General features: G+C 48.3%; 1 protein-coding gene across 2 annotated transcripts in view; it reads right to left on the bottom strand.

Annotated features, from left to right (window-relative positions):
- Card11 (caspase recruitment domain family member 11) overlaps nt 1-22,355 on the bottom strand; it is a 125,831-nt gene that overhangs the window by 47,322 nt on the left and 56,154 nt on the right. For both annotated transcript variants that reach the window (XM_050163246.1, XM_050163247.1), the window contains exon 2: nt 4,787-4,920. In XM_050163246.1, coding sequence (XP_050019203.1) covers nt 4,787-4,793 — 7 coding nt within the window. In that variant the 5' untranslated portion in view covers nt 4,794-4,920. The remainder of the gene's footprint in view (nt 1-4,786; nt 4,921-22,355) is intronic.

Raw genomic sequence — 22,355 nt, 5'->3', positions numbered from 1 at the left:
AGGTTTAAAATAAAAAGGATTTCTGCATCTGTACTCATAAGAGTTATTCTTCTGTGGTTTTATTTCCCCGTGATGCCTGGTTCTGAGCTCAGGGTCATTTTAGATGGATGGGAATGTCTTGGGAAGTATTCTTTCTCATTCAACTGTTTGAAAGAATTTTGGAGAATAAGTATTAAAATTACTCTTGCTCAATCAAACTTACAACTAAAGACATGAAAGCACAGGCCTCTGTGTGTGTGTGTTTGTGCATGTGTGGAAGCCAGAGGTCAGCCTTAGGTGTTGCCCCTCAGGTACCATCCACTGGCTGGGAACCTTCCAAGTGAGCTAGGATGGCTAGCCAGCGAGCACCAGAGGTCCCCATGCCTGTCTCCCAGCTCTGAGATTACAGGTGTGTGTCACTGCAACAGCTTTTTCTTTTCTTTTATTTTTTTTCTAACATGGCTTCTGGGCATCAAACTCCGGTCCTCAAACGAGCGTGCCAAGCATTTTCTTGATGGAGTCATATCCCCTGACCCGTCAATATTTTAATGGGATCTCTCCTTTCATTTGCCATTGGTCAGTTCATATGCTCTGTCTTTCTTGAGCTAGTTTCGGTCATCTGTGTCATTCTAGGAATTTGTCTCCCTCAAGCTGTCCTGTTTATTGGTGACAGTTGCTTATGGCTTCTTTCCCAATTGTTCTTATTTCTGTAAAGTCAGCTTTAGCACCCCTTCGAGTTCTGATTCTAGTAATCAGAATCATCTTTTTTCCCCCCTTTCTTTTCTCATTATAGCTGAAGGTTTGTTGAGAGAGCCATTCCAAGTCCTGGTGGGATGGCTCAGTGGGTACAGTGCTTGTTGTACAAGCATGAGGACCTGAGTTCGATCCCCAGTACCCACTAAAAATCAGAGGTGTGGGCTGTAATCCCAGTGCTGGGGAGGTGGAGCCAGAGAGATCCCTAGGGCTGAAATGGTGAGCTCCAGGTTCAATGGGAGACCTTGTCTCACAGGAGGAGGATAACATCCCTGAGGATGGTAACTGAAGTTGTCCTGTTCATGCACCAGAGAGCATTTGTGTGTGCAAACACACACACACACACACACACACACACACACACACACGTAATGGTAATCATGCAACCTCCAGCTGGACCATGGGAAAGTAGAAGCCCAGGGATATTGCAGCTCTGGCGGTAGAGAAGGGGCCAGTGAGCAGAGGAAGGGTCAGTGTAATGAGACCTCGGGGAGACCCCAGGTCCCATGAGATGGGGGAGGGGCCTGAGGTCTCCTCTCCATTGACCAACCTCTGTCTGGCCTTCCCTGTTCTCAGTTTCTCCATGGTCATTACTACGACGGTTGGCTTTAGCTGTGAATACAACTTTAGAACCACTTGGGAAGAGAGTCTCAGTGAGGGATTGTCTAGAACAGGTTGGCCTGTGGACATGCCTATGAGGGAATTGGACAGATTGAAGACCCAGCTGACTGTGGTCCATACCATCCCCTGGGACGAGATCCTGGACTCTATGTGCATAGAGAAATTAAGAAGAACACTAAACATGCAGCATTCTTCTGTGCTTTGACTGAAGATGTGATGTGCACAGTTTCTTCAAGCTCCAGCTTTGACTCTCCTGCAATGGGGGCCATATCTTTTGTGAGTTAACACAAACCCCTCTACCCTAAGCTGCCTTTGCCAGGGAATTTAATTACAACAGCAACAACAAAAGAGAAATCAGGACACTGACTTAATCAACCTGAAGTCATGTCTCTGTCATTTTCTCTTCCTTTCCCCTGGGCCCCTTCATCTGTAAGTGGGTGTCTTGTTGCCCTGAGCCATCCAAAGCCGGCCCTCTGTGATGCACAGCCCAAAGCCATGAACTACAGATGTGTGACTGCAAAGACCTGCTCAGGAGAGAGCTGCAAGCCAAGGGCTGAGATCTTACATCTTGGGGGCTGAGTAGCATGGAGTCTAGGAAGCATAGCTTCCTGCCCCTCAGAGACACGTCATGTGTGAAACCATTCATGGGGCGCTTAGTGCCATAGTGACACTTCCTGAGGTGCCCTGTGCATGGTGGGACAGTCAGCAATGCAGAGATGCTTCCTGAGGTTCCCTGTGCATGGTGGGACAGTCAGCAATGCAGAAATGCTTCCTGAGGTTCCCTGTGCATGGTGGGGCAGTCAGCAATGTAGGAACTGACTAGGGTGAAACCTTCCACCTCAAGCAGACATGATGGGGACCTCCAGCCTCAGAGACAAGGTTGTCACACACCTGTGGTGCCATGGGAACTGACACACCACGAACATCCTGTGTCACATGTAGCCCAGCCACCACAGATCAATAGATGCTCAGAAAAGACAAATAGCTCGTAAGATCCAGTGAGTGCCATGGTTTCTCCTCTGCAGGGGCTCAGAGTCCCACAGTGAGAGTCAGTCACTGACACACAAAGCCACAAGACCATGCCCTAGTAGCATACTGAGGCCCGCAGAAGGGAAAGCACAAAGCCTACGGAAGTGGCACAGTGTTCCTGGTATCGTGTTTGAATGTACACAGAAATCATTCCGTTTAAGGCAGGCCTGGTGTTTCATGTCTGAGTTACTAGCTAGTCTGGAGTCTGAGACAGAAAAATCACAAACAAATCAGTGGCCTGCCTGGACTACACAATTAGTTCAGGGTGAGCCTGGGCAACTTAGAGACTCCATGCCTCAAAATAAAAATATAAAAATGGATTGTGGGTATGGATTAGTGGTAGAGCATCTGCCTGGAATCCCCCAGGGACGGGCTGGGGTGTGGCTCAGTGGTAGAGCACCTGCCTAGAATCCCCCAGTGAGGGGCTGGGGTGTGGCTCAGTGGTAGAGCACCTGTCTAGAATCCCCCAGTGAGGGGCTGGGGTGTGGCTCAGTGATGGATCATCTATTGTAACATGCATGAGATCCTGTGTTCCATCCTCAATACTCTGTTCTCCCAAATAGGGAAGAATCAGAATGGTGCCTCCTCCTGAGCGGAAGAGCCAGGCAGATGTGGTCCAGCAGCCATGATGGATGCAGCTCCAGATCACAGTTGGTGACATAGCAAGTGTGGTTTTTTTTTGTTGTTGTTGTTATCATGTATGTATATTATATATACATTTTTAGTATATAAAAAATAGTTCACAGAAGAGTACGGATCAGTCTCAAAAGAACCAAACATCACAGGCTCAATTTCGAGTTTATTTTCCCTTGTAAATGCTGTTTCTGGGTCTGACCCATCCTCTTGGCACCACCCCAGTGAGGTTTGTTAAGTTTGTGTGTTAAATTTCTTTGAAAGACTCCTACTTCCACTTGTTCCCTATGATATACAGAGATTGGATTTTCACAGCCTATGGGGATGAATCATAGCAGCTGCCTGGCTTCCGACTGCCTCTTCCTTCCTTCCTTCCTTCCTTCCTTCCTTCCTTCCTTCCTTCCTTCCTTCCTTCCTCCCTCCCTCCCTCCCTCCCTCCCTCCCTCCCTCCCTCCCTCCCTCCCTCTCTTTCTTTCTTTCTTTCTTTCTTTCTTTCTTTCTTTCTTTCTTTCTTTCTTTCTTTCTTTCTTTCTTTCTTTCGTCAAGATCTCTCTTTGTAGCTTTGGCTGTCCTGAACTCCCTCTTTAGACTAGGATAGCCTCCAACTCAGAGATCCGCCTGTCTCTGCCTTCTGAATGCTGGGATTAAAAGCGTATGCCACCACTGCCTTCTGCCAGGCTCTTTCATGCACAGTTTTTATCATGTGGCTTCCTCTCATTGTTATAATAAACATTGCAATACTGATCTTAACCAGGCATATCACCAGACTTGTGATCTTAGCACTAGGGAAGCTGAGATCAGAGAATCACGAGTCTGAGGCTAGCCTGGGCTACACAGTGATCTGCCTTTAAAAAACACGTTGGGAACTGGTGAGATGATTCAGTCAGTAAAGGGCTTGTCTTGCAAGTACGAGGACCTGAGCTGAGATGCCCAGAATCTCTAGAAAAATCTGGGGGTGGCAGCACAGATCTGTAATCCGTGAGGTGGAGGCAGAAACAGGAGGGTCCTTGGAAGCCCGAGGCTAGCCAGCCTAGACTAAGGGGTGAAGTCAAAGGCCAGTGAGAATGGCATCTCAAAGAAGAGGTGGAAGGTGACTGAGGACCAACACTGAAGTTGTCCTCTGACCTCCACAAGCATCCGTACACATATGCAGCGATACACACACACACACACACACACACATGCACACATGCACACCCCACATCAAAACACACATATGGGCACACATATGAATAAAAATTAAAGGAAGATCTTTGCTTTGGGCCTGTAAAGACTTCTGTAGGTTGCTTCCCATCAGCCTCCTCACAAACCACATGCAGGGCAAGCTGGACTTACTTCACTTGTCCCCAGACTTGGGCTTTTCGTTCTCCTCTATGTGGAAGTCTTAGATCACCTCTGTCTGATGGCTGATATTAACTGTCAACTTAACAGGATCTAGAATCACCGAGGAGACAAGCCCCTGGGAACGCCCGCGAGAGGTTATCTAGAGGCTAATTAAGGAGGGGAGGACACCCTAAGTGTGGGCATCTGCATCCCTGGGGCTGGGATTCTTAACTGAATAGAAGAAAGGAGGGGAAATCGAGCTAAGGACCAGCGTTCGCCTCTCTCTTCTTCCTGACTGCAGCCGCCGGGATGGACTGTGGCCTCCAACCATAGCCACTATAAACCCTTTATTCCTTAAGCTGACTTTGTCGGGCATTTTGCTAAGCAACAGGAAAGCAATAATCACTTCGCATCTTAGCTTTTTGATATAGAAGAGAGAGACTGGTACCTGGCATGTGGTCGGTGCTCTGTAAACAAGAGCTGTGGAACTATTACCCAGATCTGATAGTCACACTTCCTGGCTGTGTGGTGTCCTCCTTTGGGCCAGTCTGTCGCCGGAACTGGAGCGGATATGACCAGAATCTGAAAAGAGAAAGGTTGTCAAACTGGAGCAAGGGAGGAGGCAAGAAAGGAAGGAAAGCATTCCAGAATCTAAAAGGGTCTCTGCTGGGAAATGGAACCCCCGGTGCCATCTCTCTGGGGGACGGTGTCAGGTGCAGCACAGCACACGTTGTAGGAGGTTAGCTCTAGAAATCCATTGGCCACACATATTGAGGCCTGAGGGGATGGAGAGATGGGCAGGTGGTGGCCCTGGGGTCTCTTGTGATATGTGTGGAAGATATTCAAGCATCCTGCAGAATGGAGATGTTCTACTCAGCTACAGATTCATTAGGTCCTGGGAAGTGAGCTTCCTATGACTCAAAAGGCTTCCTTTCACTATGAAATATGTCTTTGGCCTCCAGCCTTCCATGGACGTGGTCAGGAACCTGCCACGGTGCACACATTCTGTAATTTCCCAAAGGTGGTGTTTCTCATGGTGACTGGCATGGGCATTGCTGACATTGGGCTCAGTTATGCTGGGAGCCCAGCAGGGGCTGTAGGGTTTTTTTGGGGGGGGCAAACCCAGCTTTTCTTCTGGGAAAATAGGTCCAGAAAAGGGAAAGAAAGGTGGGGTTCAAAGCCAGTGAAGGCAAAGAGAGGATGAATGTCTGTTCTGATAGGGTCCTAGAACCCCAGGGGGCCTCGGGCTACTACCCTATGTCCTTTCTTCTTTCAAGTGACAAGGACCATGGGACATTGTGATATAGTCAGGAGCTCGCTTAGTTGGAGCCTTGAACATTAATCACTGGTGACATTGTTTCTCCCTGGATGTCTGAAGCTGTTCCTGCCAGTGTCTGGCAGGTTGGGATGAGCTGTCAGAGATCTTTGGCTATAGGATGTGGCAGGACCAAGCATCTCTTGAGGACAGTACCTCCTTGGTCCCTCCATGGTCCCTCTGCTGTGTAGCTGGGATAGGAGCAGACCCATGACTGCCCTGGGCTGTTGTTAGTGAAGAGGTGACCCTAGATCGGAAGTCACAGACCAGTGAGAAAAGGGATTGGCATTCTTCCACACAATTTGTGTATGTGTGTGTATGTTCATGTGCTTGCGTGTATGTGCTTGAGTGCTGTTTCTTAGGAGATGACTACCTTAGCTTTTGAGGTAGTGTATTTTAGTGTCCTGGGTCTCACTGATTAGGCTAGATTTGTTGTCTGGTTAGGTTTGGTGGCCTTGTGAGTGAGTCCCAGGGATCTGCTTGTCTCTGTTTACCCAGCACCGAGATTACAAGTACACACCAACCACTATGCCCAGCTGTTTACATGGGTGCCGGGGCGCAACACAGGTTCCATCCTCAGGCCCTACATGCGCCTTTTCTTCAGAGGACTCACGTTTCTTTCTGGACTTACAGAAGAGGTTTGCAGTGATTTATTTTTAGTTATAAGAAGAAATTTAACTGTAAGAGAGAGAAAACAGGGTTGGGGGCTTTGTATGATCATCCTTCCTTGTTTTTCTATCTTTCTGCCATATCAATGTCAATTGGGGAAACTGAGGCACAGGGCTGCCAACAGGGAGGCTAAGGTTTGGGTCTTAGAAGTTTGATTACAGCCTTTGAGAACTTGGCCCCAAAGCCAGGGAAAGTTTTAAAACTCTCTTTTGATAAATTGATTTCTTGATTGCTTTTGATATTAACTTCCAGGCATACCCAGTGATGGAAATTGCCACTCCTAATACTTAGAGACTGCTCCTTCTATGTCAGTGTCTGCAAAGGTTAATTTAAGCTGTCACCTGACTGGACTGAGGAACACAGAACTCTAGAGATGCAAGCTTCTAGGCAAGCTCGTGAGAACAGCACAGGGAGGATTGGTTGATGGGGGAAGGCTGCACTGAATGTGTGTGGCACCATCTCACGGACTGGGGTCATGGGCTAAACAAAGAGAGGGAAAAGGAGAAATCGATGCAGAAGCTGGCATTCTCCTCTCCTCAGATCCTGATCTGCAGACTGTCACATTCAGGAGCTGTTCCACCATCATGGCTTCCTGGCCTCGATGAACTGCAAAACCTGAACGGTGAGCCAAGAGAAGCCATTGCTTCCTTGAGTCGCTTCCTGTCAGGAGTTTGGCCCACAGCTCTGAGAAAGATGGCTGAAGTACTTGCGGAGTGATGGTACATTGTCACCTTGGCCAGCTTAGTGCCAAGAAAATGAAAGCTGATTACATGGTATGAGGGGAGAATGTGGCTCTGGCTCTCTCTGATTCCACTCAGCTAATATACAGTCTCTGGAACTTGTTGCAAAGGGTTTAATTTTTTAAAAGGGTTATGACTAGAAATTATGCATACAAAATTCCTTGCAATGGCCATGTTTCTATATAAGCTCAGGCCAGACTTAAACCAAGTTCTCAGAGGGCTGAGTAGGGCTGGTCCACAGGGAAGGCCATCAGATCACAGGCAAAATTCATAACACTTGTATTTTGTTACCGCCCACCTAAGCAGAATAGAGAGAGTCCCAAGGATTACTTGATATAAAATCTCGATATTAGAAATAGCCCAAGACACTAACTGATAAAAGGCACCTGTAAAAAGGGAACAGTGAATCAAATAAGAGGAAAACTTAAAAACAGACAACTATTTGACCAGGCTTCCTTAGTACAGGTTTGTAATTCCAGACCCAGGCAGCCTGAGGCAGAGGAGTGCCATGAGTTACAGACCAGTCAGGCTACAGAGAGGGGCTCTCTCAGGAAAAGTTGAAGGAAGATAAGAAAATGGAGGTCATTGCAATGTTCTAACGATGAACACAAATCCCAGAAAGGGAACGTAGCTTGTGTCTCCATTTTAGTAACCGTGGAGGATGGAGAATAAACCAAAGGATGGGTTTACCAAGGAAGAATTCTAGAGATTTCTCAGAATGTATGAGCATCAGCCTCCCCCATTTAAAGGGCCTCTAGAACGCTTACTGCAACAACCGATGGAACACGGTTTCCTCACTATGCCGTTTTGAGATTTCCATCATCAGCAATTAAGAGAAGCTCCCAGAACCTCCCAGAAGAGAAAATTCAGGTACCCTGCTGAGGGGAAGAAAGTGTGGTGTGTCACACCTCTGGATATCAGTTCTGGAAGCTGAGACCCGGTGGGGCAAGGGCTTCACCAATTTTTTAAAGAAAATATTTTAAAATTTTGAATACCCAAACTGTTTCTCATATATGAAAACAAGATGGATGTTTTGGTTTCCTGTTTGTTGCTGTGACAAACACCATCACCAAAAGCAACTTGGTGAGGAGGGGATTTATTTGTCTCAAAACTCCAGATTATAGTCTATCCTTGAGGGCAGTCAGGGCTGGATGTACAGTAGGAACTGGAAGCAGAAACCATGCGGGGATGCTGCTTACTGGCTTGCTCCTGGCTACATTTCCTGTATAGCTCAGGACTACTAGGGAATGATGCTGCCCACAGTGGGCCGAGTCTTTCTACATCAGTTAAGGCAATCATGAAAACACATCACAGGCCAACTGGATAAATGCAATTGCTCAGTTGACACTTTGTTTTAAGAGGTGATTCTCAGTTGTGTGATGTTGATAGTTAATGCTAACTAGGACACACTGACTTTTTGTCATGAAGTCGGGAACTCTACTTTCTATGTGCCTTTTTGTAGGCAGCTCCTAGAGGATCTGCTCCAGCAGAAGGAACAAATAAAACAAGGAGGAAGATGGGGGCTTGAGAGGCAAGGGGTGACCATTGGGAAAGCTGCCAAAACTTCAGCAGAGTTAGGAAGGCTGCCCATACAAGGCTGCTAGGCTGCTAGGGGGAAATACGGAACAGTTATGTGATATATTTCATACTCGGGAAGTGATTATCGGGCAATCGAAAAACCTGAGAGCCAAATGTGAAAAAAATATTAAAAAAAACCCAAATAGATGGAAAAAAAGAGACACCGTTGATGTCAGCAAAACTTCCCATAAAGTTCAATCACAACATAGAACTTGGCTTATTGGGCACAGTATTCACCTAAGCACTAAATAGGCTAACACTTACAAGTGTGATGTAATGAGATGCTGGAGGGAAGGCTAAGTGTTCGGAGTGGCGTGTTTGCAAACAGAGCTTATTGATGGATTTGTTTTAAGGCACCATCAATCATCATATCATTAGATAACGAGGACTTAGCCCACAGTCCTAGGCTGACCCTGCTGTAGTTTCGGCCAGCTGCTCCCAGCCGCCTTGCTGGGACTGGGACCTTCTTGGCTGATTCCTCCAATGATATCACTGGCCTCTGGAGCAGCCATTTTCCTCTCATTGCTTTGCTTGTTTGCTCTGTTGGAGCATGTCCTACCGGAGGCCCAGAGATGTCTACATTCCCAGTAGAACACAGCACAGGACTTTCCTCTTAATACGTCATCAATAAGCATTTGGAAGTTGAGTTAATGCAACAAATACCTCATCTTGAATAAGACACACAGTAAGATTTCCAGTCTCTCAGTCCAGAAAACTCCAGGCCTTTCAGAAAGGCTTGGGCTTTTTTAGATTTAGTGTGTGTGTGTGTGTGTGCACGCACAGCTGCCTATGGTGGCCAGAAGAGGGCAGCTTATATCCCTGAGCTGTGCCTGAACAGCCTTCTTGACTCTGTCGACGTTTTGGCTTCTTTCCCCAATGGCCACCCCTTACCTCCCGAGCCCCCATCTTCCTCCCTGTTGTTTTATTGGTTCCTTCTGCTGGAACAGATCCTCTAGGAGTTGCCTAAGAAAAGGTCCACATCAGTTGTGAATGGATGTGGGTGCTGGGAACTGAATCAGGGTCCTTTACAGGAGCCATCAGCACATGCTCTTAACTGCCGAGCCATCTCTCCAATCTGGGGGAGCAGTGTCGTACAGACAGAACCCCTGCTTCTTCTCTCCAAGGGTTACTCTAGCACAAAAGCCTTGGGATCAGATGTGGGTCAGCAGTCAGTGAGATAAATGCATGTCTCTTAATTGATTTTTGTGGGTGATTGGAGTGAGCGGCCTGATACACAGGGTTTAATTATCCCAGAGAAACCCTCACTTAATTGAAAGAATGCTTGTCAAAAAAAAAAAAAAAAAAAAAAAAAAAGAGGGAGGGGGAATGATTTTTTAAAGGATGATCTATTGCTGAAGGGAAAAACCATAGAGACATTGGTCTGTACCCAGATTCCCAGTGCACACAGTATTTATAACCCTGAGAAAAAAGCATTATGCAAGTGGATCAGAGCCACCCTTCCAAGCCCACCTCCTGCCCCAAATAATTCCCTTCATCCTTGCAAACAAGGCACTTACAGAGGCAGCTGGAATCTCTCCCTGCATGACTCTCCCTCACTTCCCAGTTACCTTGCTAACTTCTGTCTATCTTATCTAAGCTCGCTCAACCGAAATATTGACAGGATAATGTTTCCCATCAATTAACATGTGTACAGCAATCAGAGCAGCTTCATGGATACATATTTTGAAAGCAGCAATTATCATTTTAAACTCACAGTGGAGTGGCAGGCACTGCCAGCTGCCAAACATATCCATCCTCTCTTACTTGCTAACAGATCTTCAAGTTTGTCTGTGGCATTAACTGAACTCATTCAGAAACTGTGTTCCCAGCTTCCCTTGCAGCTAGCTATGGCTGTCTGACTCAGTTATAGCTGAGTGGACCTTTCTGTACAAGACATCTGGGGATGCTCTTCCTCCCTTCACTCCCTTATCCTCTCTTCCTCCTCCTTTACCATTGTTTCCCGCTGTTTCTTTTAGTTTTTTGGAGACAGAGCCTGCTAGGGAGTCTAGGCTATCCTCAAATTCATGATCAATTGTCAATTTTAAGAATATGTGCCATCACACCCAGCTAAGAAAACTCCATAAAGGGGGTAGAAACAGATGGGAAGAGCCTTTAACTTTTCTTTCTATCTGGAATGCGGATCTGACATTTGGAAGCAGAGCAGCTACTTTGTGACTATGAAGACACGGCCACACTTTAAGGAAACTAGAAGAGCCTTGGGCCACCGGTGGCATCCTGGAGCTCATTATGAGAAAAACAAAAGCTCTAGAAGATACATAATCAGATTATATTTCTATTAAGTGCAGCTGAATATACCCATAACGAGTGTACATGATTAGTAAGAGCCATACCTTTTACCTACATTCCTTTCAGTCACACATTCCTGGTCCCTAATATCAAGCAACCTGCCCCATCTTTCTTCTCTTGTGCCTTTTGTTCACCAACGACAACACAGTGGGCATTGCTGTGACCAGATACCTCATGAGAAGCAGCTTAAAGGAGGAAGGGTTGGCTTTGGCTTATGGTTTGAGGGAACACAGTGCACCATGGTGGGGAGGTAGGGTGACAGGAGCGTGAGGCTGCTTTTTTACCTTCCCATAGATCAGGAAGTAGCAAGAGAATAGAAGTGGGTTGGGACTGACAGTCTTAAAACCTATAACCACCCCCTGAGACCTGCCCCACAGCAGCACCATCTGCAGGGTACCAAGTGTTCTGACACACATGACTACAGGATACATTTACTGCTAAGGCACAACAGTGAGCTATTGGGAAAGACTAAATGTTACCCACATCAAAAGTGCTGTTGGGGAGGAATTAAAGAGGCAATTCTGAGAGGTTAGCAGGACAGGATATAAGTGTTACCTAGGAAACAGGAATCAACAGACTCCACCACTGTCGAGTGCTTGGCCATCTGCAGTTCAATTCTTGGATCCCTGTCTATGGGCATCAGCCCAACCATTCATCACACCCACCTGCTCAGATTCTTTCTCAGGTCCTCAACATGTCCTTGACTGTTCAGAAACAGAAAATGTAGCTTCTCCCTCCGTGCTCCATAAGGCCCATTGGACTCCATCCCTTCTCTCATCAGCTCTCCTTAGTCTGTGGGCACCCACATCCTCATCTGTATCACAGCCAGAGTTTTTTAATGTCATCCAGCCAAGAGCATAGCCCACTATCCCCGGCAGCTCCCTAAGCACCAGGCTGCCTGGACTATTCACAATCAGCTACAACCCTCAGGAGGCTATGGATGTCTATGTTAGGGGACAGTGGCAGAGGATCAAGGATCGGTAGATTAAAGTATCTCTACTTGGTATCAATTAAGATGGGAGGACCCTTCCGTAGGAAGCATGGGAGGGTGTCTTGCCCTCTTGCCTGTTGCTGTGATCAAATCCTCAACAAGCAGCTACGGGGGGAAGGGCTTATTGTGCTTCACTGTCTGAGGTCCCACTGTCCATCATGGCAGCAGGAGCTTAAGGTCGCTGGTCACACGGCATCCACACTCAGGAAGCAGAGAGACAAATGCTGGTGCCCAGCTCACTCGCTCCCTTTTTATTCAGCCCAGGACGCCAGCTTAAGGGGTGATGCTACCCACAATTACGGTGAGACTTCCTTCATTAAACCAATCTAGAAAATCCTTCACAGACACACCCAGAGTTTTGTTTCCATGCTCTGAATCCAGTCAAGCAGGGCTGAAAAATGGCTTGAAGATAAAGGCACTTGCCCCCACGCCTGAAGACTTGAATTTGATCCCTGGGACCTACACGGCAGAAGGAGAGAACTGACTCTCACATAATGTGGGATGCCCTTCTGTATATGTGCTGTTCTTATTGGTTAATGAATAAAGCTGCTTTGGCCTATGGCAGAACAAAATATAGTCAGGCTGGAATATCTATCTATCTATCTATCTATCTATCTATCTATCTATCTATCTATAGAGAGAGAGTAGATGGAGTCAGGGAGACGCCATGAAGCTCCCAAAGGAGAAAGACACCCAGAACCTTTACCAGTAAGCCACAGCCTTGTGGTGATACACAGATTAATAGAAATGGGTTAACTTAAGATATAAGAGCTAGCTAGAAATAAGCCTGGGTCATCGGTCAAACAGTGCTGTAATTAATATAGTTTCTTTGTGATTATTCAGGTCTGGTGGCCAGGAACGAACACGCAGTTTCTGTTCACACTCACAAGTTGTCTTTTGGCTTCCACATATGCCCATGGCATATACACATGTGTGCACGCACACACACACACACACACACACACACACCGTAAAAAATAAATTCAGTCAACTTGACAATACAGATTAGCCATCACAGAGGCCATGGTGCATTATCAAGCTCAGAGCCCAAAGGCATTGCCCAAATGTCATCTCCTCCGACCCCAATGCCCAGAAATTTTCTCTAGTGGCTTTGAACGTGTACAGTGGACTTTGGAAGGGTACACATTTCTCACCTTTCCAAAGGATAGTGCTGCTCCATTCCAGCCCCTCCCCAGCATTCATTTCCCTAGCAGTTCTGTGGAAGAGCTTTTTAAAAAAAATATTTGTTTTTATTATGTATACAGTATTCTTCCTGCAGGTCTCATTACAGATGGTTGTGAGTCACCATGTGGTTGCCGGGAATTGAACTCAGGACCCCTGGAAGAGCAGGCAATGCTCTCAACCGCTGAGCCATCTCTCCAGCCCCCTGGAAGAGCTTTTGAAGGAAAGCACAGTTAGGACTGACAGGTTCAAATGGCTTGGGATGCACACCAATTTCTCATGCCGCCTCTTCGTGGATGCTCGCCCTGTACGGCTCCCAGGGTGGTGTGCACAGCATGGACCCAGGACCCAGGGCAAATCCCAGAGTGAGGCCACCGATTGTGGAGCTCAGCCTTTGTAGGAGTGGCTGGCGGGGAGAGGGGAGCCTCGACTTGGATGAAATACTGTCTCCTCCTGCTGTGGCCCGTGATAACCGAGGACACACACATTGATTCCAATCAAAACCCCCCGAGTCCTTTCCCAGGTGGACCCCTTGCACCAGCTGCGGGCATAATGAAATCTGTTCTTCTGGAGTACACGGGGATACCTTGGCTGGCGTTTTATGGTCGGGGTTGAAAGGAAGCCAAGTACACACTGTCTCTGTGATGCTATCTGGTGATGTAATGGGACTTCATTAAATGGCTGTAGAGGGCTGGAGATATGTCTCAGTTGGTAGAGTGCTTGCCTTGCAGGCATGAAGCCCCGGGTCCCATCCTCAGTGCTCCATAAACTGGGCATGGTGGTTCATGCCTGTAATTCTAGCACTCAGGAAACATAGCTAGGAAAATCAACGGTTTAAGGGCATCCTTTACCACGTAGAGAATGTGTGGCCAACCTAGTCTACATGAGACCTTGTTTCAAACAATTGTTTTTCCAAACAGAGTTGTGGAATCAAATGCTGCAATGACACGAGGCTTGGTGACAATGCACCCCTGTCATAGAATGGCCCTCAGCATCTGCCAATCAAGAAGAACTTGGTGATTGCAAGTGTTATGACCCTGCAGTGCAGGCAGTCATGTGGTTCCCCCCCCAACTGCACCCTCCTTCATAGCTCAATACCTTGGTGCACTGAACCCCACCTTGCTGTTTATACCAGGCCTGCTCTCCAGCTGGTGGGAGGTGACCTTTACTGGACTCTAGCTGGTTGCCAGCCTAGTGCTGCAGAGAGAAGAAAGAACACACACAGGCTTCCGGTCCCAACCTAGAAACCAGCCTCGGAGATGGGAATCAAACTCTGCAGATAGAGGCAGGAGGGAGGCACAAGTTGCCTTTTGATTTGGGGCACCGGGAAATAATCTGGGGAACAGTACAGCACATATAGGGATGCCAGTGCTTTCTGCTAGCATTAACCAGTAGAATCCTGCTCTGGGGAGTCATGGCTAGCACATAAATGCCTGGCGTGGGACTGATAACCTGTTAAGAGAAAAGGTCGATGGTCTCCACTTGCATAGAAAAGGTCACCAGCATCATTAAATAGGAGCCCCAACCCAGGTAGCATCCAAGATGGGAAGCAGAATTCTTAAGCATCCCCTCTAGTTTCTCCTCATGCGCCTCTGTGGGCACAGGAGCTTCTGAGAAGGGTGACAAGGTTCAAATGAAAGACTAGGTCACACCTCTAGACATCACCCCGGGAGGACCTGCCAAGCCTGGTGAGCATACTCCCGAGTGCCCTGGGCTGTGCTCACTCACTCAGTCATAATTACTCTTATTCATCCATTCAGCCATGGTTCATTCATTCACTCCTGCAATCATTTATCACCCAGTTATGATCACTCATTCACTGCTGATTCATTTAGTTACTCAGGTAGCCATTCATTCATTCATCCATCCAATCATTCATTCCCTCTTCCACTCGCTCATTCATTCTCTCACCGGCTCATTCATGCACCCACCCACTCATTCACTTATCCACTCATTCATTCTCATCCATCCAATCATTCATTCCCTCTTCCACTCGCTCATTCATTCTCTCACCGGCTCATTCATGTACCCACCCACTCATTCACTCATCCACTCATTCATTCACTGGCTCATTCACTTCTTAGTCACTCACAGGATTTAGCAAACATACATAGACCACAGAAGAATACAAAGGCAAGGGGGAAATTTAACTCCAATAAGGTTTAACCAATGAGAAGAAGCCACAGGCGAGCAACCCAGATGTCCAGAGCTGAGGAAGGAGGCAGGGAGGAGCCATATTCAGGAAGGACAGACGTGAACATGAATGCAAAGGTCCACTAGGTAGGAAAAGCTGCTGAGAAGATTGGGCGCCAGGGAGGGAGAAAGAGAGAGAAGAGTGGAGGAGGCCCAGGCAGCTTGGATCGCAGTCCTGGCTACTTGCATTTGAAGGATGAACGTGAGTTTCAGCAGATCACAGGGCCACCACCTGCAGCATCGGTGATGTTATCTCTCAGGCCAGAGCTGGCTCTGCAGCTCAGGGTGCTGCCCCCGAGGTCCTTGGGGTGGCAGCCCACTGAGTGAGCTTTTGCATTTAAAAGAACGGAACTTCTGCAGAGAATCGATGTGGCGATCGATTTTCCATGTGTTTCCGGCTGCCGGGCTACACGTGTTATGGAATATCACAGGAGCAGGTGAGTGCAATTTGCACTTGCAAACACACTGCCGTGTGTTTGATGAGAACTCGGCTGACTTTTCCCAACAACTGGGTTGATAGATGGGAAAGTTTAGGCCTCAATTCCCGTATAAAGGCACATAGTGCTGGGTTGGGGCTTTCCCTCTCTAATTTTGAGACAAAGTCTTGCTGTACAGCCCATGCTGACCTAAACACACAGTATAGCTCAAATGGTCTCAGATCACAGCGAGCTTTATGCCTCAGCCTCCTCAGTGCCCGGATTACTGGTGTGTGCCTCCACATTGATTTGAGTCTCCTGTTTCCGAATTCTCCCATTATCAGGCCAGGATCTTCTTAGGTCAGAGACCCTGGCTCCTCGCAGCCATACCAGGAAAGTGTCCAGGAGCAGACTCAGGAATGACTTTCGCTGTTGTTGCATGGGAAGGTCGGCCTGTCTCTCTGTCTTTGTCTTTCTCTTCCCCCCACCCACTCCTACAGGTCCTCACACAATCTATGCGGGCCTTAGACTCACTAAGTCTAAGAACGAACATGATCCTCCTGCCTCCGCCTTCAGCATGCTGAGATTACAGGTGTGCGGCCCCACATCTGGTTTATACAGTTCAGGGGGCAGAATGCGGGGCTTCACGCATGCCTGGTGAACACGTCTTCAGTCCTAGTCTCCGAGGTCTTTCTCAAGGATCCTTTAGGTCTGGCTAACCCAGGGCACAGGGAGCAGAGGTCCTGAGCTTTGCTTAGGCCTCAGTCTCCTCATATTCCTGGAGTGTTTCAGTGAGGTCAAAGCTGCAGGTTCTCAGCTGTGTGTTCAGTGGATCCATTTCCATGCGCAGAAAAAGTGGGAGGTGGGTTTCGTGGAATGAATTGCTGTGGCCGGCGGTTCTTTCTGCTGTTGACTTAGTTGGGTGTCTGGGTCCCATGGGCAGAACAGCCACCAGTAAGGAAGGGAGATCTTCCACCCCACGAGAGCTTCAGGTAAGTTGGGTTTGTTGATGACAAGTGAGATGGGAAGAAGGTTGGAGTGTGAGGAAGGATCATAAAATCCTGCGCTAAGCAAACAGGAAGGAAATCAAACACAAAGAGTTGGACGGCTCCCCTCATGTCCTAGGGGAAATAACCCAGTCAGGATGACCACCCTGGGCTGGAACTGTAGTTCTGACATTGCCTACTCTGTCCTTGGATGTGTCGCTCAGCCTCTCTGAGCCCCCATTGATGGGTGAAGTTGGGTGAGTATCAATAACCTAGACACGAGCGCAGAGAACTGGAGACTGAGCTAGGTAGTCTTTCCATCGATCTGTACAATTCCCGCCATCCTCAGTAGGATGTAGGATGAAGCCCTCTCCTCAGTCAAACTGCCAGGGTCTCTGGCTTGAAATCCGCTTCCCTGGGGATGTCAGTGTCGTTTTAGATCTACTGTGTACTTATCTCCAGGTGAGGACCCCTCTCATCTTTTCTTGTACACCCTGTGGCTCAGCAAGCATCTTACATAAGCGGGCGTTTAATATTTATGAGCTGATTGATTTCCAATGGATAAGCGCTGCCTTTCTTTTCCTTGTCATAGAAGCTTCCCTTCAGCCGATAAGGCCTTCTTCCCCAAGCCCATGTGTGGGGCGGGTTGCCGCTGCAACAGCCTGTCTATGGGCTCTGGTGCCCTTCGTTTGTCCCTGTTTTGCTGCGCCTGCAGTTTGAAGCTAAGTGCCAATCCATCTCTCCTCCTCCATCAGTCATGAGCTTGAAGTCTATGAGAGACATCCCTTCAGTGTCTGACCTGCGGGGTCACAGCCTGCTCGTCACAAACCATTCTTCCTAGGAGAATAAAGAGGAGCCAGCCACTGTCCCATGAGCTGAGCACTGTGTGGGCTCATTCCTACAATGTTGTGTTTTATCACCCTCCTGGGAAGACATGGTGCCTGCGGTGTGCTCCTGTTCCGGACGCCACCAGAATGGAGGAGCACTTTCTACAGCCTTGCAAAAGGGTCCATGCTCAATTAAGGATTATGGATTTTGGTTTTGTTTGTGAGAGCCTAGTAATTCTCCCTTCCTCCCTCCCTCGCTCCTTCCTTTCTTTCTTCCTTTCATGCTGGGATAAAATCTAAAACACCTTGCACTTCCTAAACCGGTATTGTAACACTGAGCCACACCCCAGCCCATCACTGGGGTTTCTAGGCAGGTGTTCCACCACTGAGCCACACCCCAGCCCCTTACTGGAGGGATTCTAGGCAGGTGCTCTACCACTGAGCCACACCCCAGCTCCTCACTGGGGGGTTCTAGGCAGGTGCTCTACCACCGAGCAACACCACAGTTCTGATGTAGGATTCTAATTCTTAGAGAACTGACAATCCAGTATTAGCCAGCATTGACCAGATTGTGAGGAACTGGTTACTTCTCCCTTACTGTGCCATTGTTACTAGGTGACTTTCTGGAGAGAGATTCCTGGAGCTTTGGGTGGGGATGCCCTTGAGTAGTGCCGCTGGAGGCCAGCTGGACCTCAGTCCATCTCAGACAGAATGACTCACTAACAAACCAGCAACACACTCCAGAGCAGAATAGGCCGCAGTCAGGAGGATGCGAAGCCGTGGCCGCGGTATCCAGGATGGTGCCAGGAGCTGAAAAGGCAGCCGACTGCCATTCTGTGCCTTCATGCTTTGGTGTTTACGATCTGTTCCAGGATAGGTTTAGACTTGGCTGAACTTCCTGGGAGGAAAGTGGACCAGGCAAGATGCTGGTGTCGGGGAAAGGCAGAACATGGCAGAGGCCCTTAGCTTTTAACTGGACAGGAGCTGGAGAGAAGAGGTAAAGAGTTTGAACGCCTGCAGGGAGACAGAGCTGCTGAGAGCAGCAGCCCCTGGCCATTTCTCAACGTCTGGACTGGCGGCCCACTCGAGGAGGCTCCAGATTGCCCATCTGCCCCCTTTATCCTTCTTCCTTAAGCAGGGAAGCAGCTTTGTGGAAGAACCCCGCCCAGTGCCTTCGTGTGACTCTCTTGATCCCACCAAGGTTGTCACAAGGAGCATTCCCATGGAGGAGTAGGTAACCCCAGAAACTGGCCTGCTTTCCCATCCCCCAAAGCTCTGCGAGGTGCTATCAGGGGAACCTGGTAGTTATATACATTAATTGATCAGCCACTATGTTGAGCACAAAAATAGACTTTTGAATCCAATTAAATGTTAGGCTGCAACGTGGGAGAGAGAGATGGTACGTGTGTAAGAGAGTGGGGGTGGGACCAGAAAGGGTTTCTTTACTAGTAACTAACCACAAAGTAAATAGCTCTCCCATGGTATGGGCCCCCTCCATCCCCACACCCCCGATCTTCAATTAGCTCTGTTATTCTGTCCCCTATTACTTGAGATAATCAAGGGTTGGTTGTAATTAATTGCTATGATGTGTTCCGGAGCACAGCCAAATGGCAGCTCGGGAAGGCTGGCAGTAGCTGCCGGCTTCTCTAACTGGCTTCCTGGAAGGGCCGGCTCAGGTTCAGCCTGTGCTAAGTAGGCAGCGGTGTGAATGGGGAACACGAGCAGGGGTGTCAGCTCTGGTTCTCCCAACGCCTCTGGTACTGGGCCTGCCTTCCCTTCTTTCACCCCCTGTCATCTGTCTCTGGACAGTCCCCAAAGCCCTGGACCCACAGAGCCCCTGACGTCCCAAGCAAAGAGAGCCTGTGTACATGTAAAATATTACTTAGTTGTGAAAAGGAATGTGGTTTTGACACACGCTGCCCCATAAATAAGCCTTGGGGACATTAGGAGGAGGAAAACGGTCCAATGACAAAGCACACAGTCGGCAAATCCAGAGAGGCAGGAAGGGCCTACTCTCCACAGCCAAGAGTGACCCAAAGGGAGGGCTGGGAACAATCAACAAGAAAAGCCACATCTGTATTGAATGTATAGAGGTGTGTGTGTGTGTGTGTGTGTGTGTGTGTACACGTCCTCTCACCTGTATATGTCTGCATGGAGTCCTACACTGATGTTGGGGGGCTCCCTCTATGGTTCTTCATCTATTTTTTAAATATCCCCTATCACTACACACAGAACTCAGTGATTAAGCTAGGCTGCTGGATGGCCAGCAAGCCCCAGGACCCTCCCATCCCTGTCCCCTGTGAACCAGAGTTACAGGTAGGCATGACCTGGCTCTTTAGGTGAGTGCTGGGGCTCTGAACTCAGATCCTCATGTCTACACAGCAAGTGCTCCACTCTCTGTGCAGGTGTGTTTCAGCTATCAACATGTCACACATTGTAGTGCTCTCTCTCTCTCTCTCTCTCTCTCTCTCTCTCTCTCTCTCATAAATACATAAACAAATATAAAAATGTAGAGCAGGTTGGCGAAGACCCTTGCCGTGAACTTTTGGCATCCAGGTGTAAGTACAGGCACACACACGTTCACATACACACATGCATTCACAGACATGTGAGTGCACCCGCCCCCTCCCCGACACACTCTGGAAGCTATTTTGTAAAGTGATATTGCTCAAGACATTGTCTTGGCTGTGTTGAGGGAGCTAGGAAGACCTGCTCATTGGGGGTGGCCCCATTTCCTGGACAGGGAATCGTGGGTGGTTTAACAGTGGGGGAAAGGAACTAAGCACGCATTCACTTCTCTCTGCTGATGGCTGGGGTTGTGACAAGCAGCTTCAAGGCTTCCCCACAGGGAGGGACTGCATCCTGGAACTGTGAGCCAAATAGCTCTTTGTCCCCTAAGTTGCTTTTGTCAAGGTATTTTATTATGACATAGGAACTAAAATTAAGGCATTCATTGGGCCATCTCCCCAGTCCCAGACTCCTCTCCTTGCCTGCATACCCTAAACAACACAGCGCAGCAACTGTATACACAGCCTTGGCATTGCATTGGTGGTGATAGCATCCTAGGGGTGTGCAGGGGTTCACTGGGAACACTGTGACACTTTACAACAGACTGTGGGCATTCATAAGTGGTGACACCCAACGTCCCTCTCAAATATTGGGGATGACAGCAGTTGCTAGCGGTAGGGAAGGGCCCCTGAAGAGGGTAACTGCTAGCTAGGGTGTATCAGATCCCCTTCTGCGGAGATGAAAATACTTTGGAATTGGTTGCCGGGGAGATGACTCAATGGGTGAGGTACTTGTAGTGCATTTATGAGGACCTGACTTCAGATCCCCGGCACCCATGTAAAATGCGAGGGTCAGCAGCCTTAGGAAGGTGGAGACAGCCTTGTGGGCCAGCTAGTCTAGCTGAATCAGTGAACTTCAGGTTTATTGAGAGACCCGTCTCAAAAGCTAAGGAAAAGGCTGGTGAGGTGGTGTGGAGGGTAACAGTGCCTATCAGAGAGTCCGATGACCTGAATTGATCCCCAGGATCCACAGAGAAAAAGGATCGAGCAGACTCCAGCAAGTTGTCCCCGGACTCAGCACATCATGCTCTCCCTGAGATGGACTTTGGACCTCCACGCGTGAACACATACATACACATGTGTTCCCAAGCATATGAACGTGTTCTCCCCCAACCCATTCAGGGAGATATTTCAGAACTAGGTAAACGTGATAGCTGCAGAGTTCTGTGACTGTACAAAATGCTACCAAAATGTTCAGCTTTAAGAACAGCAGTGAATGCCGAGCTGGGGAGATGGCTCAGTTAGTAAAGCGCATGTATGTGTCTGTGTATATTAGCCTAGCCCAATCAGAATGTTTCAGGACAATGAAGGCTGTCACAACAAACAAACAACAAGGCGAGGGGGCTGGAGAGACAGCGGGAGGATTGAGAGTGGATACCGCTTTTGCGGAGCATCCAGCGCCCTCATTGGGTGACTCACAACCAACCTCAACTCTGGTTCCAGGGGATCTGATGCCCTTTTCTGGTGTCCACCAATAAATGCACGCACAATAAGAAAAGGAAGCGGCGGGTGCTAGGCGCTACAAATTTCACCTCCGTAAATGAAAAGAAATGAGGAGGAAGTGATGCTGGAGAATCTGAAATTGTGGGAGGAACTTTTGTGGGATGCTGAAGGCAGGAATGAAGTTAAGCCAGATGAAGGGAAGAAACATGGTGTGTGTGCGTGTGCTTGTGGGGTTCGGGGTGGAGCTGAGGGTGGGGGTGGGAGGTGTGGGAGAGACAGCGACTTGGGCTTTCGAGAGAAAGGGGAACAAGAACTCAGTTTTATTTAGCACGAACAGGTGCAGGGGTGAGAAAGGGAAAGAGAAATGAAGAAAGGAAACACAGAGAAACGCCGCCAGTGGGGGTGGCGGGGGTGAGTGATGGAGCTTGCTAGCCAAGGAAGACCGTAACTAGCTCAAATTACACACATCCCTCCTGCGGAGAGCTCCAGAGACCACAAGACACTTGAACAGAATCTGAGTAATTTCCCGGAGACCTGCTCACCTGCTTTGAAGCCACTGGTGTTCTTGAAACTTAAAAAACAAAACAAAACAAAACTTTGATTCACACTTTCCGCCCGAGTACAGTGAGAGGTGTCAGGAGCGAGCCATCTCAAGAGGCTCCTATGTGCTTTCTCAAGGCAGAGACATCCTCTTTTTCCCTCTAATGCTCCATGCAGAGTGTATACGGGTCCTTAAAGGAGAGTTGGACTCGATACTTTTGTGTTCTCTTACGTTTTCTTTATTGAAATATTATTAGATCGAT

This window comes from Alexandromys fortis, unplaced genomic scaffold (genome assembly GCF_014885135.2).
Source record: "Alexandromys fortis isolate MF-2015 unplaced genomic scaffold, M_Fortis_MF-2015_v1.1 scaffold_144, whole genome shotgun sequence".
In the NCBI taxonomy this organism is placed as follows: Eukaryota; Metazoa; Chordata; class Mammalia; order Rodentia; family Cricetidae; genus Alexandromys; species Alexandromys fortis.
The sequence above is the reverse complement of the archived record's forward strand: the minus strand, read 5'-3'. Positions and strand labels throughout refer to the sequence as shown.